This window comes from Crassostrea angulata, chromosome 10, assembly GCF_025612915.1.
Source record: "Crassostrea angulata isolate pt1a10 chromosome 10, ASM2561291v2, whole genome shotgun sequence".
NCBI lineage: Eukaryota > Metazoa > Mollusca > Bivalvia > Ostreida > Ostreidae > Magallana > Magallana angulata.
In genome coordinates, this window is record NC_069120.1 from 55,634,130 (window position 1) to 55,648,782 (window position 14,653).

Genomic DNA, 14,653 nt, shown 5'->3' on the forward strand with positions numbered 1-14,653 from the left:
CACTATCATTGATAATCCGTAAGTATACCGCTTGATTTGCCTTTCTTCTCGTTTAGCAGATGTCCTGCGTCTTCAGTCGCTGGCTGCAGACGATAGAATGCTTCTCGCGCAGATTCCATCGTGTTGGTGGTTTTAAGCATCTATAGGGACATATTGTTTGTCTTGCTTTCTTTTCAGATTTACCCCTGTGGTGGTTTGATTTGAGTGAGTATGGGGACGTTCTACCTGTGGTGGTTTGTTTTGAGAGTGTATATAGTGACGTGCCGTCTTTGGCGCTTTGTTTAAGGTATGCATAGGGATGTAACGTCCGTGATGTTATGTCTTTAAAAGTGTTTATAGTGACAAACCATCTGTGGGGTTTTGTTTTTAATATGTATAGTAAAGCACCGCCTATGGTTTATAAAGCGTAAACTGCCCCAAACCATTTAATATCGTATAACACAAATAAACATTGAATTCATTCCTTAAGTACATTTATATTTCTAAATGACTACTTTGGAGTCGTTAAGGTCAAGATCTAGTAAATAATTCCAGACTGTCTTTTTGGTGCTAGAACTATTATTACATCATAATTGATTTGATGCCTGTTTTCCCCGTATTTTACGGCTTTAAAGGCATTATGTAGAAAGTTAAACAACATTTTGACATTCTATATTTAATCACGGAAAAAATAATCCCGGTACCTATATTCTATTTGACATCATTTCAAAGAGGAGGTCACGAGCATGAATAATGCCGTTTTTGGAGTGACTGTAGGCATTCAAGATATATTTCATTAGTCAAAAATGGACAAAACTCTGATATTTGTTACTTTTATCCTTCATATTTCTATAGAAAATGATTGTTTAAAACAGAATTTTTTTTAATTGTGTTTACCAATAAATCAAGCCCCGGTACACCCTATGAAACAAGGATATTGTTGTGAAGCATCATTAAAAGAATTTATATATTGAATTTCATAAACCTGTAGACACCTTTCATTTACTAGATCTTGAACTTAAATCCTGTATGACGTCATAATGAATAAATGACATCATAGGACCAAACAAATAAATCAATTATGACGTCATTATAGAGTAAGCACATCCAAGCATCATTGCAATGATAGTCACGTGATATGTGTCCTGTTCCCTCTTAATAAAAAATGGACAAAACCCCGAGATTTTTTTATATTATTTCCTTCGTATTAAATAGAAATTAAAAACGTGGATTTTTATTGTGTTTGCTCAAACATTCAGCCTCGATTTTATTGTGTTTGCTAAAACATTCAGCCTCGGTACACCCCTCTGAACAAAGCTATTGTTATGAGGCACATATCACCAAAAAAGAATATATGAATTTCATAAACCTGTGGGCATCTTGCCTTTATTAGATTTTGTGGTAAAGACCTTGTAAGCTGTAAAAAGTTTTGTCCAAACAATTTGTATATGTATCATATATACAACAAAATATCCTCAGAGCATTAGATTTTGGCTTCAAGCAAGTAGACTCTCTTTATACTACGTTACTTCCCTATGTAATTCATTTAAAATTATTTGATTGAAATGTTTCCTTCTGATTTTCCGTATTATTTCCGTATTATTTTCTGAACGTTTTGATAAGGCCTATAATTGTTTTAGTTTTTAAACCGTTATGCCATAAAGCGACATTGGTTGTTTACCTGGTCTTCTTGTAATTCCTTATGTTATCTTAAGCTTAGCTGAATATAGAATATAGATTATCTGGTACATGAAATTTCATTACTAAGTGGCAAGGTTTTTTTTTTCCTTTTTGTTTTGTAGAGGGGGGATAATATGATAAGATGGGTTTTTATATCTTCCAGATTATTGAAGTGTGTATATTTGTATGTTTGAAGCCTAAAACTAGAGTATATAAAGACAATCTTATCTCTTTCAGCGCATCCTGAAAAAGCTCCATGATTTTAAGCATCAAGAACTTTTAACAATTACCCAAATAAAGACGCCGACAACAACTTACCCGTATTACATTCAGTGAGGACACAGATATACAGTTGGAGTTTTCAGAAAATAAAGGTAAGTGAAAACAATGGTTTGCAATAACCTAGAAAATACTGTTGAGACGTAACCCAGTATTAAAACCCCGTATAGAATGGAAACACCTTTAATACGAATAAAACCATTTACGTTAGTTTTTAAATAATTCATTTTTTTAATGCCAGAATGTAATAAAATTAGGTACTTGAAGACAAATAAAAAAAAAATACTGACAAAATTTCTTATATGTAGATAATTTATTGAAGATAAAAAAAGGAATGAAGTTGTGTAACGTTGATACAAAGAAAAATTGTTTGATCAGAATACTCAATATGTGTGTATAAATTACATTATTGACCTACGCTATAACATGTACAAAACACATGACCTAAACAACAAATCACACACTACCAGTTGTTTCCACACTAACAGAGAGTAACCTGTGCTCAATCATCTGTTTTTATCGCATCACACACAAGGAGTCAATAATAATCCTGCGCTTACATTCACCTATTATACATGCACACCATTGAAATACGGAGCCTCCAAAGCTGTCTCTCTGTATCCTCTCCCTCACAGGATAACATTTAAAGGGATCAAACACACAGACCTGCTGAGTTGACACCAGCCAAAAGTTAGACGCACATACGATAGCACCATCATGTATGTATTTTCAAAAATTAATGCTCATATGAAATCATATTCCTTTTTTTGTTTGCTTATTGTAGACACGAAGAACGAAGGAAATCGGATCAATAGTTCAAAGTTAATTGGTAAACAAAAAGAAGTTTTAATAAGGATGATCTAGATATATTATTTAACAACATTTACAACTTAAACCACCGAAACTTTCTCTATAAGATTTCGTATCGAAGAAATTGACCACTTATGAATATCAAGTTCTATTACCCATTCACCTCCCCTATTTTGTGACACACAAAACACTGTGGAAATACGTAAGTTAAAAACATTCCTGATTTATAGGTTAGGAAGTTTTTTTATTACACAGTACAGATATATTTACGTTATTAATAATTTGAAGTTAAATTACGTACCACCCAGACTTTATCTATGTTGATTATGTAACATACATAACACGCCATAACATGCCATAAAACATGTACACGTTTCTAATCAGTCATAAAACGATAACCTTATATATAAGCGCTATCTACTAAAACTCAGACTTTGTAGCGTATTATCAGTGTTATACTTTACTTGTTAATGTGCTCTCAACCAGAATAGAAGCCAAAATCTTTTGGAGAACAGAAGGTAATATCAATATTTGCTAACTTTATTAAAATTTATATATACATCAAACTGAAATTATTAATTCAATCGAAAAATGCATTGTAATATCAATTTTCGAAAATGCATCTCCTGAAAATGTAATATTTTAGAAAAATTTATGTTCAAATAAGTTAAACAATGGCATTTTATTCAATTATGTCGACACACTACAATTGAGATATTCTATGAGCTTTTAACAATAAAAGAAGGTTGAACTATTTCTAAAACATGTCAAAAAATCGACATAGCCCGACTTTAAATTTAAGAATTGATTTATTTTATGTATATACAATGAGCATGGATCAAACAGCAGTTAAAACTTTTTAACAGTCGAATTTGTCGATAATCCAAAAAAAACCCACCAATATATCTGATCAAATGACTAAACATTAGATTACTTTGCAGTCATCTATGGAATATTTCTATACTACTATATTAAAATAATAGACTCGAATTTTTGGGCTTTAATACATAGAAATCTGAAGAGTACTGTCTTTTGTTATATTTATTTTAAAACATCATTGGTACGTGAAGATTATCAATTTGTTTTAATTTTTTCTCAACCAAGCTTCGCTTATTATTTATTCAACAAAAATTCCTTTCCAAAATCCGGAAATCATCTGGATTTCTTGATTTTACAATCTTGCGCAAGCGCATAACATTCACGCTAAATCACGGGAGGCTCTTTAGTTTATGTTTCCACAGTATCACATTTGCATGGACAAACTCAAAAAACGATTTTACAAATACGTGTCAATTTTTATTGAAAATTTGTCAGATATTCTGTTCATCAAAGGAAATACGGGAGATAACTCTAACTTAGTTTGCATAAGAAAAATCCCGAGAGTTCCGAAATGTCAACATGGTGTGTAAATTCGAAGTGAGTGAAAAATAGTTTATTTCTTCATTAATATGAATAAGATTTTTAAATAAAAGGTATTTGCAGCCTCAAAATGGTTTGTTTTAAATAATCTGTAATTTTCAATGCCGTTGCATCAATTTTCTCCAAAATCGTTTCGGAGCGATTCTGAATTTATTTGCTTCATTACGGGTATATGGGAGGCATTTTAACTGTGGTGAAGGCCTGTCCCGAGACATATTTAGATTATTCTAACTAAGCAGATTGCGTTGAAATCAATTACATTATTGCAGACTTTAAGCATGGTTATGTAAATGTCAATAAAAAAGTGTGACGATGTATCTACTTCGAAAATGTCCGATACTAAATGCAATGTCAATCCGTTCACGCACGGGTCAAAGTCTAGTATTATACATAAAAAAATAAAATGTCCGTATGAGGCAGAAACATATTTTTCTCATCGATTTTTTATCATCGATTTTAAGTTGTTGACGTTTCACAAATAACACATTCCAGTATTACCTAGCATTCTAAGTATATGTAAACAGAAGATACTTTGCATTTCTTATCGTTAAACGATAACTATTCTGAGTCAATTTAACAATGAAAAAACCCACAGAAAACAAATCCCTACCTTTTGTTGTAAAAATGATATGCTTATATATCTAACGCCGTTTTCGTTTTCATTTACATTATTTATAATGTTTACATATTTTCTGTTAAGGTAATACATTTTGATTGAAAATTCTTTAAGCTAATCTTGTTTTTTGTAGGACTCTCTCTTTTCTATTTTGTCCTTTGTTGCCGTCGTGTGTCGTCTCTCCTATGTAAACATATAGATATTTTCAGGTTGTTTTCCTGAAAACATCACGATTGGCTTAGTTTAACCAATATGATAAAAAAAGAACATAAAAATGATATAAATGGCCATCAATCCCTAAAGCTCATATTTTTTGGATAACACTGAAAATGTTTGTAATTTAGATACCTTATCTATGTCTGTAAGTTTAGCTTTCAAAAAAGTACGTTAATATGATAATATGATGAGAATAGAAGTTTCTACCAAAAATTGTGAATTGTACGGCCCTTGGATTTGTGACTCTAGTGTGTCAGGTTTGAACATAGATCAAACCTAGAACATTTGGGAAATTAAATAAACTAGAGCAAAGCTCGTTGCAAATCAACGAGTAGGTCTTCCGTTGCAGCTACGGGGCGACAACAAAAGATTTACGATCGACACTTTTTTAAAAGTAATACAATGACTCAAAAAGATACTTTACTATTTGGTTGTGGAAACAATAATATGACGAAATATATAAAATTTAATCATGCGAGAGGTTTCACACATTTTAAGTCATCACATATCATTTTACATGTCGTTAAAACTCAGCCGGAATTACACATGTAAACAAACCAAGTTGTTCTGGACTTTAATTTTATTGTCACGTTATTGCTATTATGTCTAAAAAGTGTAAGCCAATGGACCATGTACATGTCATACTATGTATCAAACATTCTCAACATCATCAATGCACCGAAAAAACAGCAAAAACAAGATAATTCTAAAGCATTTTTGGCTAAAAAAATATCTACATGTATACTACTAGTACTAAATTCAAGGACTCTAATTTATTATGTTTTAATACAGGTAAATGGGATTGTCGAGAACTTTCAATTGCTCTAGATATTATATACATTCTAAGTAACTTAATTGCGCCAATCGATATTTTTTTCTACAAAGGATGTTAACAGAGGAACATAATAAGAATATATCTATGAGAGCGCACCGAGGTTTCTTTATGAATGCACACATAAGCTTTAGATTCGCCGGGGGAGGGGGGGGGGCTGAAAGGCAGAGTTGTATATAGCATAAATCGATTTTTTTTCACTTTAAACAATAATTGTAATATAAATTCAATAATTAAAAATAGAAATTAATCTTTGCATATCATATTCTTTTTTCAAAAATACTAATTGACGTGGCACTGTGGCGTTGTCAAACCAATGGATTTAGGAGTTTGAATCACATTTTAGTTGTAAAAAGTTTGTTTTGAATTGGGACAAAAAAGCGGTAAATTTTATTTCATTTTTCATTACAATACCAATAGTTAGACAGATATCAAATATCCATGTGATGATAGAAATATCTTGAGTATTTTAAAATAATTTTTTTAATGTTTTTGTGATTTTCATTTAAAAAATATTTCCAGTACCTAGTCAATAAAATAGAAGAAGTAATTGTTTCAAAAGATAGATCATTTCCTAAGACACTTTAAAAAAATACAACACCTCATATCATATATATTTTTATTAAAATTATTTGTGTATCTTCTTAATCTGTGAATGAATAATTTAGAAATTTTGTTAAAAATAGTAAAGAAGTGTAACAAAATGAATACAATATAAAAAATTTAAATGAAAAATGTTACAAATAATTGAAATAATTTTTCAAAAAATAATATGGTATGAAAGATCCACTTGTAAAAGTTATCTTTCCTAATTCTACGGACTGAATCACCATGGGACTTTTTCATGTCTAAAACATACTATTTTCAATACTTTGTTTGAAATGATGTAAATTTGCTGCATTTTTTGTTTAATTATTAGAATATAAATCAAAAGTATATGACTGAAAATTTCTGGTAATATATATAAATATATATATATAGCCTTCACACATTAAAAGAAATTTACTTACATATTTCAGCAAGTACTCTTTGCAAACTATTGTACAATGAAGGATCAATAATATGAGTTAATAAATTATTAAAGAAAAATTTATTCTAATAAAAAACTCACATAAATTTACACACAAATGCATGCAGTGGACAATACAACAGAAAAAAAGACAATACAAAAGAAAAATAGGAATTATAATAATACTTATATTCTGTACACAGTGCCGACGATGTTCTGATATATATTTCATATTAAGCTTGCATGCAACTACATGTTCTACAGACACAGACACAAAGAACACAAAAAGTACACCACACATAATACTTACATGGTGAACATCAAGTTGATACGCTATGGAATCACAAGCTTTTCAAACCAACATGATCGACATACTTACAAATTGTGTGTTTCACTAAACATGTAAAAATCTGCAATTGTATAATACATCTAAAAATTTATGGAACAAATTAAAAAACATGTATACATTAATAAATTCTACATATATTATTAAAATCAATGTTCAGAACAAGCCTTAACTATCAAAAAAGGTTTAGCAAAAGTGATCATAATTTTTCCAACTACAGTTTTGTTTTTTGTTACCCTAACATTGCCCTGCTCAATCTTTTCTCCTAAAACCATCTTTAAACCATCAGCACCACCCCTTTCAATAGCAAGTCTAAGATGGTCATAAGACAGTCCAGACAAGGCAATTTTTTAAAGCATGTAGGGAGATATGCATGAAGAGATGGGAGCTAGTGTAGCAATCAATTCATTAGTTTTACTCTTGCTCTCAATGGAAGAAATAATAAAGTCTACACCAAAACTGTGCTTCAGCATAATTTCATATGAAACTTTATGATGTAGAACCAAAGATTGTAAGGCCTTAACATCTTCCAATGCTGAATGGGCATTGAAAGCCGGTCCCATAGTATCTTGTACCAGTGTCTGTAGCTTATAGTAGTGTTGTTCTGGCAATATTTCTCTAAATACATGGACTGTCAACAAATCCAGCTATTGTTGATTTTAGTCCACTCTCTGGATACTGCATAACAGATCTCATTAGAATTACAGAATCAAATACCTTTCCGTTGTGACAAACTAGGATAGGATTTGGAAATTTTTTCAGCCATATATTAAACTCTGTCAAACAAGTCTGAATGTCAACTGATTTTACTTTTGTTTGTTGGTAAAACAATTGTCCACTGGCAACATGGAGACCTGTAACTGCGGTTGCTTTGGCAGAAATGGAGAATTTGGGAAGAACATACCTATTAAAGGTTTCTTCTTCAAATATGCAAGCAAGCTCTGTTATTTCTGCTGATCACATATGAAATAAATTAATTACAATGTAGTATACGAGCTATGCTTCCTTGAATTAAATTTTAACAATAAATGATATATAAAAAGCAATGTTACTTAAAGCAAACTGTTCACATGTGCTGATAAAATTATGTTTTACTGTAAGTGCCCAATAACAATAAAATACATGTATTATTTTAATGCAATGAACATATAAATATAAGTAAAATATGTCTGCATGATTCATTCATGAAATGTCATTCCCATTGTTAAAACAAATGATTGTTCAAACCTAGTCCAGTTGTTTCCAAGTCAAAATTAAGAAGGTTTGAGTCTGTATGGGTAGGCACTGAAACAGGTTTGGAAGCAGGAGTGCAATCTGGGATTTCTTCTATTACAGCAAGACAATCCAACACCTGATTCATAGGTTGTTCCTTCTTTTCTGAAGTTGATATCTATTGATAAAATTTTACAATGTGAGTTAATTTGACATTGCTAATGGATCGTTTTAAATATAACAATGTTAATTGATTGTAAAAAAGATATTAAATCTTTACACTTAACAAGAAAAAATAAGAACAATTCAACTTACTTGGCTTGATTTCAATTTCTTTAGTTCATGTCTTCGTCTCTTGCACTCAACAGTGCTTTGTCGCAATTTTCTTTTTCTCTCTTTAGAGAAACACTCCTTTTCATGTACATTTGTGTGCATCCCTGGCGAGAGCATCAAAGTATCGTAAACCTGATGAAAAATAAAATTAAATATACAGAGAGCAATAATTACATTTTATATACATATTACATGCATACATTTCTTATTTTGTAACTAGCTGTTATAATGATATATACTATAGTAATTATTCTATGTAACATCTGATATACCTTTCCAATTGTCAGATGTCCAATATTCTGATGTGCAACAGCAGCTGCTACTCTAAAGGATGTGCTCTCAGATCCACTGTAATATAATGCTTTCGGATTTTTGCAGGCCACTATTTTGTTGAAGTTTTCATTTGCCTGAGTGCTTCCAATATTGGAAAGTTTACTTGCATTTTTAGCTAAATCACTGAACAGATGCTGTAAATCTTTGAGTAAATCCACCCCAGAAAGATATTTTCCATATGGAAAATTTATGGGTTTATAATTGTCTGGGTCCTGTAGATATTTACACCACTTTTTTCACATTTCTTGTGGTTTTCAAATACATGGAGAGGAATAACTCTAAATTTCTCTTTAAAGTGTCTGTGTCTTCGTTGGATTTCACAGCATACGAAAAACATTTTAGAAAATGTTGAATGGGTTTTGGACCTAGAAGAGGATACTTTTTCTCCTTCTTGATGTCATATAGTTTACTTGCCAGATTTTTTTTGTATGATTAAAATCCGAAATTTTTTGAACATTTGGATCAAATGACATTTTTGCCTTGGCTAAGGTTGTTGAGTCATTATCCATTATAAGATGTTTTAAATGGAAGTCACGCGCTTTTAAGTCATGCAACATTTCTAAAGCCATATCTGGTTCCATTGCCTTTGAGGATTTTTCCCAATTTCTTCTACTATCATGTTTATTCAGTTCTGCTGATACTGGTGCTTTATCACAGAATCTGTATTTTAAAGAAATCAATTTATCAGTACATGTTTTTATCTGATTACATCTAAATTCAAGAGAGAGAGAGAGAGAGAGAGAGAGAGAGAGAGAGAGAGAGAGAGAGGGGGGGGTGGAGAAGAGAACAGAGCACACTAAAAGCCCTACCTGCATTTCTTGCACCGAACAGCATATGAAAGAATTTTTCCTGTCTTCTCTCCAATCATACTCGCATGCCCTTAAAAAGCAACAACACATTGTCTTATTGCTATATTTCAATACCAGTAAATCCAACAGTATACATGTACATGTATTTCCTACTTACAAGACTGTTTATTATCTCCCCTTAAGGGAACTACTTTGTTTTAAATACAAAAACTGCTATACTGTTAGGTTTTATGTAGCATTGGGATGCTTGAATAATTATGCAAAATATAAAAATGAATGATGGATGTTACCTGACAAACTTGCATAGTTTCGACCGCTACCTCTGGTCTGCCATCCAGCATCAAAGGACACGGAAAATTTTTCGGCATTTTGTGATCTATGATGAAATTTGTATCAATTTATAAATAATCTTTAACCTATCAAGTCACTGAAAAAATATTATATGTTGAAATACATCAGTAAAAAACATTTCTACTGAATCTTTTTTTCTCCTCGGCAAGGGCTTCATTACAAGTCTCATTTGCAACAGCTTCAAAAATATTGCCAACCTCCCTCTCTCGTCTCTTAAAAGTTACAGAAGTTACAGTGGGAATATTCAAAGCAGCAAGGAAATTGTTAACGGTCATTACTCCAAGTCTACAAAATACCACAGCTGCAATGGAAATAAATTTTTTTTCAAGATTTGATATTAGAAATCCATTATTAATTTTCTTTCATGTTTTATAATTTAACAATTATCTATCAATCAATAGAGTTAATATAATGCCTGCGCCCAATTTTGTATTAATATCCCATGTATTTTGACCATGTCTCTTGCCAATAGGTACATTATTAATTTCATTGCAATTATTGCAATGAATTTTAAGGAGGCTGCCTATAATAAAAGAAATGTTCAACAACTTGTGTATTTTGAAATTGTAAGTTATCTACCCTCTCTTATAATTTTAAAGATTGATATATTTTAAATTAAATGACATATGGTCATCTATTCAGATAATTATAAATAGAAGGAAAACTAATTAATGTCTTAGATATCTAGGCCATATCTGGTTTCTCCAACACAGGATGAAAGTTTTAGCTCTGTAGAGCAATTATTGCAGCCTTCATCTAATTTTGCAGCCAAAACACTAAACTCTACAATCCTGCGACCTCCAAGAGCCCCCTCCTCTTCTTCCTCATCCTCATCTTTTTCGCTTTCAATCTATGATTGACATGCATCATAGTTGTCATCAAAGCAATCATCTGCTATGATATAAATCAACATTCAGTCAGATCGAATTTCAGTTGGCCATTTAATTCATTTTTGTGTCTATCATAATACTCAGTAATTGCAAAAATCATGTTGCATTCAAAAGTAGTTAATTTACCTGGTGACAAAGACTGGATATGTTCTTGTTGACCATCTACATCATCATGTAGTTCCAAGTATTTAGGTTTTAGACCTAGACAGAATTTTAGCAAAATGTAAATTTCATGGTTTTCTCTGAATGTATCAAATGTTATAATAAACTAATGCAATGTTCTTTGTGCCTAAAATTATTTAAAATTTCAAACTTATTTTATATACAAATCATACCTCTGCTATAACAATGTTCTTTACTTATATTCTCAAGCTGTCTAATCCGTAATGTCACCTAAAGTTAGTAAACACACATTTCTGTTTGCCGACTCCGTGGGCGTGTCCATATTTCATTGCCGTCTTGTTGCTCTCAATTTAACTTTGTTCTTTTTTTTTCGTAATCAATATCTCCCTTTCAAAAACGTTTTAAAGATTAAGATCTCTTTCAATAGTTTTCTTCCTCTTTTTTAAAAGAGCTGTACCTATACAATTCATCCCCGACAAAAACAACCGTTCCCGGAAATACGTTCTACGAAGTGTATTTTTTTGTGTACTGCGTCATCAAAAACTGATGTAGTGCAAGACCTTAAAGTATCAAACATGCGCACAAAATTTGCTGTTTTTAACATTATGAAAAGAATATCCAAATGTGTACGGGGGAGGGGGGGGGTGAAATGAAACTTTCTAACCCAAGAGTGGGAGATTCTCTTCCATTATCTTCATCTATAAAATCTTATAAACAATTTTTTGGGGAGGGAATCCGTTGGTTGTAAAAACGGCATGGTTTAGCAATATTGTTATTTTCTCCTATATTTTCACATTTTTAACAATATGAAAAGAATATCCTAATGTGTAAGGAACGGGTGAAATGAAGACGTTCTAACCCAAGGGTGGGAGATTATCTTCTATAATCTTTACCTATAATTCTTATGAAAAAAATGTTTTTGGGGAGAATCTGTGGGTTGTAGAATCAGTAAGGTTTGCAATATTTCAATTTTCTCCTATTTCACATTCTGCTTATCACACGGAATCAAATCGCATTTCGTAAAGTTTCATTGAAGACTGCGTTTGAGGAATATTCACCCAAACACATTGTGTTAATCTCTGAGAGCAACTGCAAGAAATGACAGAAGCCCTGATATAATGAAAACATACAATCCTGAGTCCAAAACGTTAATGTGAAACTAAACATCGTACACATTAGCCGAATAGACTCCGTAACATAATCTTTAAGATCTTATTTTTTAATAATATCAACCTACGACGTAATTTGGAGCATTCACACGCGCGGGTGAAACAGAAGCTTTGATGACACGATTCACAAAGCGTCGATGAGCGATTGAATTAAGTGAGGGGCTGATGTAAAGAAGACTGGTACGCAATATAATAGTATTAAAAATCACAACTAATAATCTCACCTTATCTAACCGCTTATCCAAGTTCAACCAAATTTGGCACAAGGCATCCTTATGGGAGGGCAAATATTAATTGCAGAAATAAAAGTCCAATCTGTATTCAAAGCGGAGAAAACCTTGAAACTGTAGAAAAAGGGGGGTGCATTTTAAAAAATCTTCTTCTCAAGAACTACTGAGTCCAATTCAACGTAGTTTAGCATAAATTATTCTTATAGGAAGGAAAATATAAATTGCAAAAATTAAGTGAAAATTCTGTTTCAAATCTGAGTTATTACGAAAATAATAATAAAGAAAAGGCGTGTTACAATCAGTTTAATAGCTTCGGGTCCGGCATCCGGTTAAATGGGTAGGCAAGACTTGGCCTGGGCAAAAAAAAAAGATTGGCAGTTATTAATTTATATATTTGATGGACCTGTATATTTGTATTCGCTGTAAATATTGCTGCAAAATAATGCGTATTTGGAATTGACGATTGCCGATCTGCCCCGGCTTTTATTTTGCCACGGCCCGGGTTAGCATACCCATTTTACCAAGACTCGTATTCCATACTTCTAAAACGAGGTTCTTTGTTTAAAGCAGCCATGACATTATACGAAAAAGGGTCGATCTGACTATGATGAATTTGCTTGTTGTGCAACATTTCGCGTATGAAGGGAAATTTTTGAAACATGCAAAATATATTGGTGCCGATTTTGAGAAGTAAATTGCGGCTAAATATTTCAATGCGTTGACAGTTTTCACACATAACGTTGGTGTTAGCTTGTTTGATTTTCGTTTCGTTTTCATTATTTATGCTTTATAACCTGGGAACTATCGTCTGTATTTCGTGATTTTTACGTATCAAATCAAACAGAGACTTCGATAAATCAAACAGTTAACTGTTTACCTGCGCAAATGAAGCAAAATCTGATGTATCAAAAAAGTACTGAAATATAATTCATTCTATCGGTAATTCGGCATTATCTTTTGCGTAATGGTAGATTAATGCAATAGGTTTTGTTAAGATGCTCGGCATTTTCTCGAGTTAATTCAGTTGAAATAGAGTTTGATACCGCTGACGGAAATATGTAGGTATATATACATGTATATATACGATTCATTTCGAAAAAATAAATTGTGTTCTTTATTTGTTATAGTGCATGTCTCTTGTGTTTAATTATTTACAATTTCTATTTACTAACCATATTTGAGTGTTAAGCTTCGAATACAAGCAAGATACAGAGATTCTATGTTTGTACACAGATCTTAAAAACTAAAGATTAAAAAAGTAAAAAAAATAGTCAATATTTTTAAAGAAAATTTTCAAAGTCTGTTCTTCCAGAAACCAACTTTAATAACTTATTGTATTGTAAACTTAACCTTTTTTCGTCATTGTTACTCCTACTGTACATGTGATCCTTGACTGTGTTTGTGTACATTTGTATAAACTGATTTTGAACCTCAAATACCAGTGAACTGGTCTTGAGTGAAAAAAAGAATTAAAAATCTTAGGCCATTTTTTTTTCCATTTTAAATGCTGAATAGGAAATACCAAGTTAAAAATCTTAAGCTGAATGTTATAAACTCATGTGAACAAAATATGACTCAAACATAGGCGAACTGTGAGCTCTGTATCTTGCTTATAATTCTACAATTGACGCTGAAATTTTGGTTGAACATTAGAAATTCTTTATGAATAAGAGTATGATAAATACTTGTACAAACAAAATAAAAGAATGATATTCTGTATATACCTACTATCTGGGGCACCCTCTTTATACAATAAATCATGTGAAATCTACATCAATTTTGATAGTTTTTCAGACACGAATATATATTAACGACATCTTTAAAACAGTTTCCATAGTTCTGACACATTTCTGATGCGGGGATAAAGTAATTATTGCTATTCCTAAGAAAATATCACAGCGGAAAATTATCCTGGTTTGTACGCGAGGTAAATAACAGTCAATTAATTTATAATGGAGAAGACAAATTAAATTTTTGAATGTTTTTAATTTGAGGAATTGAGCACATTGAGGTACAA

The 14,653-nt window shown here is 31.6% G+C and overlaps 1 protein-coding gene and 1 long non-coding RNA gene across 2 annotated transcripts in view; both read right to left on the reverse strand.

Annotated features, from left to right (window-relative positions):
- Positions 1 to 9,009: 9,009 nt before the first annotated feature.
- On the reverse strand, positions 9,010 to 10,593 carry LOC128164776 (uncharacterized). Its single transcript, XR_008240987.1, has 3 exons — positions 10,164 to 10,593; positions 9,874 to 9,943; positions 9,010 to 9,724 (listed from the first exon to the last, which is right to left on the reverse strand). It is a non-coding gene; the product is annotated as an uncharacterized LOC128164776 (long non-coding RNA).
- A 307-nt stretch (positions 10,594 to 10,900) lies between these two features.
- The window catches only part of LOC128166068 (dedicator of cytokinesis protein 7-like), a 35,175-nt gene continuing 31,422 nt past the window's right edge, over positions 10,901 to 14,653 (reverse strand). Inside the window, exon 41 of the mRNA XM_052830966.1 lies at positions 10,901 to 11,074. Coding sequence (XP_052686926.1) covers positions 10,901 to 11,074 — 174 coding nt within the window. The remainder of the gene's footprint in view (positions 11,075 to 14,653) is intronic.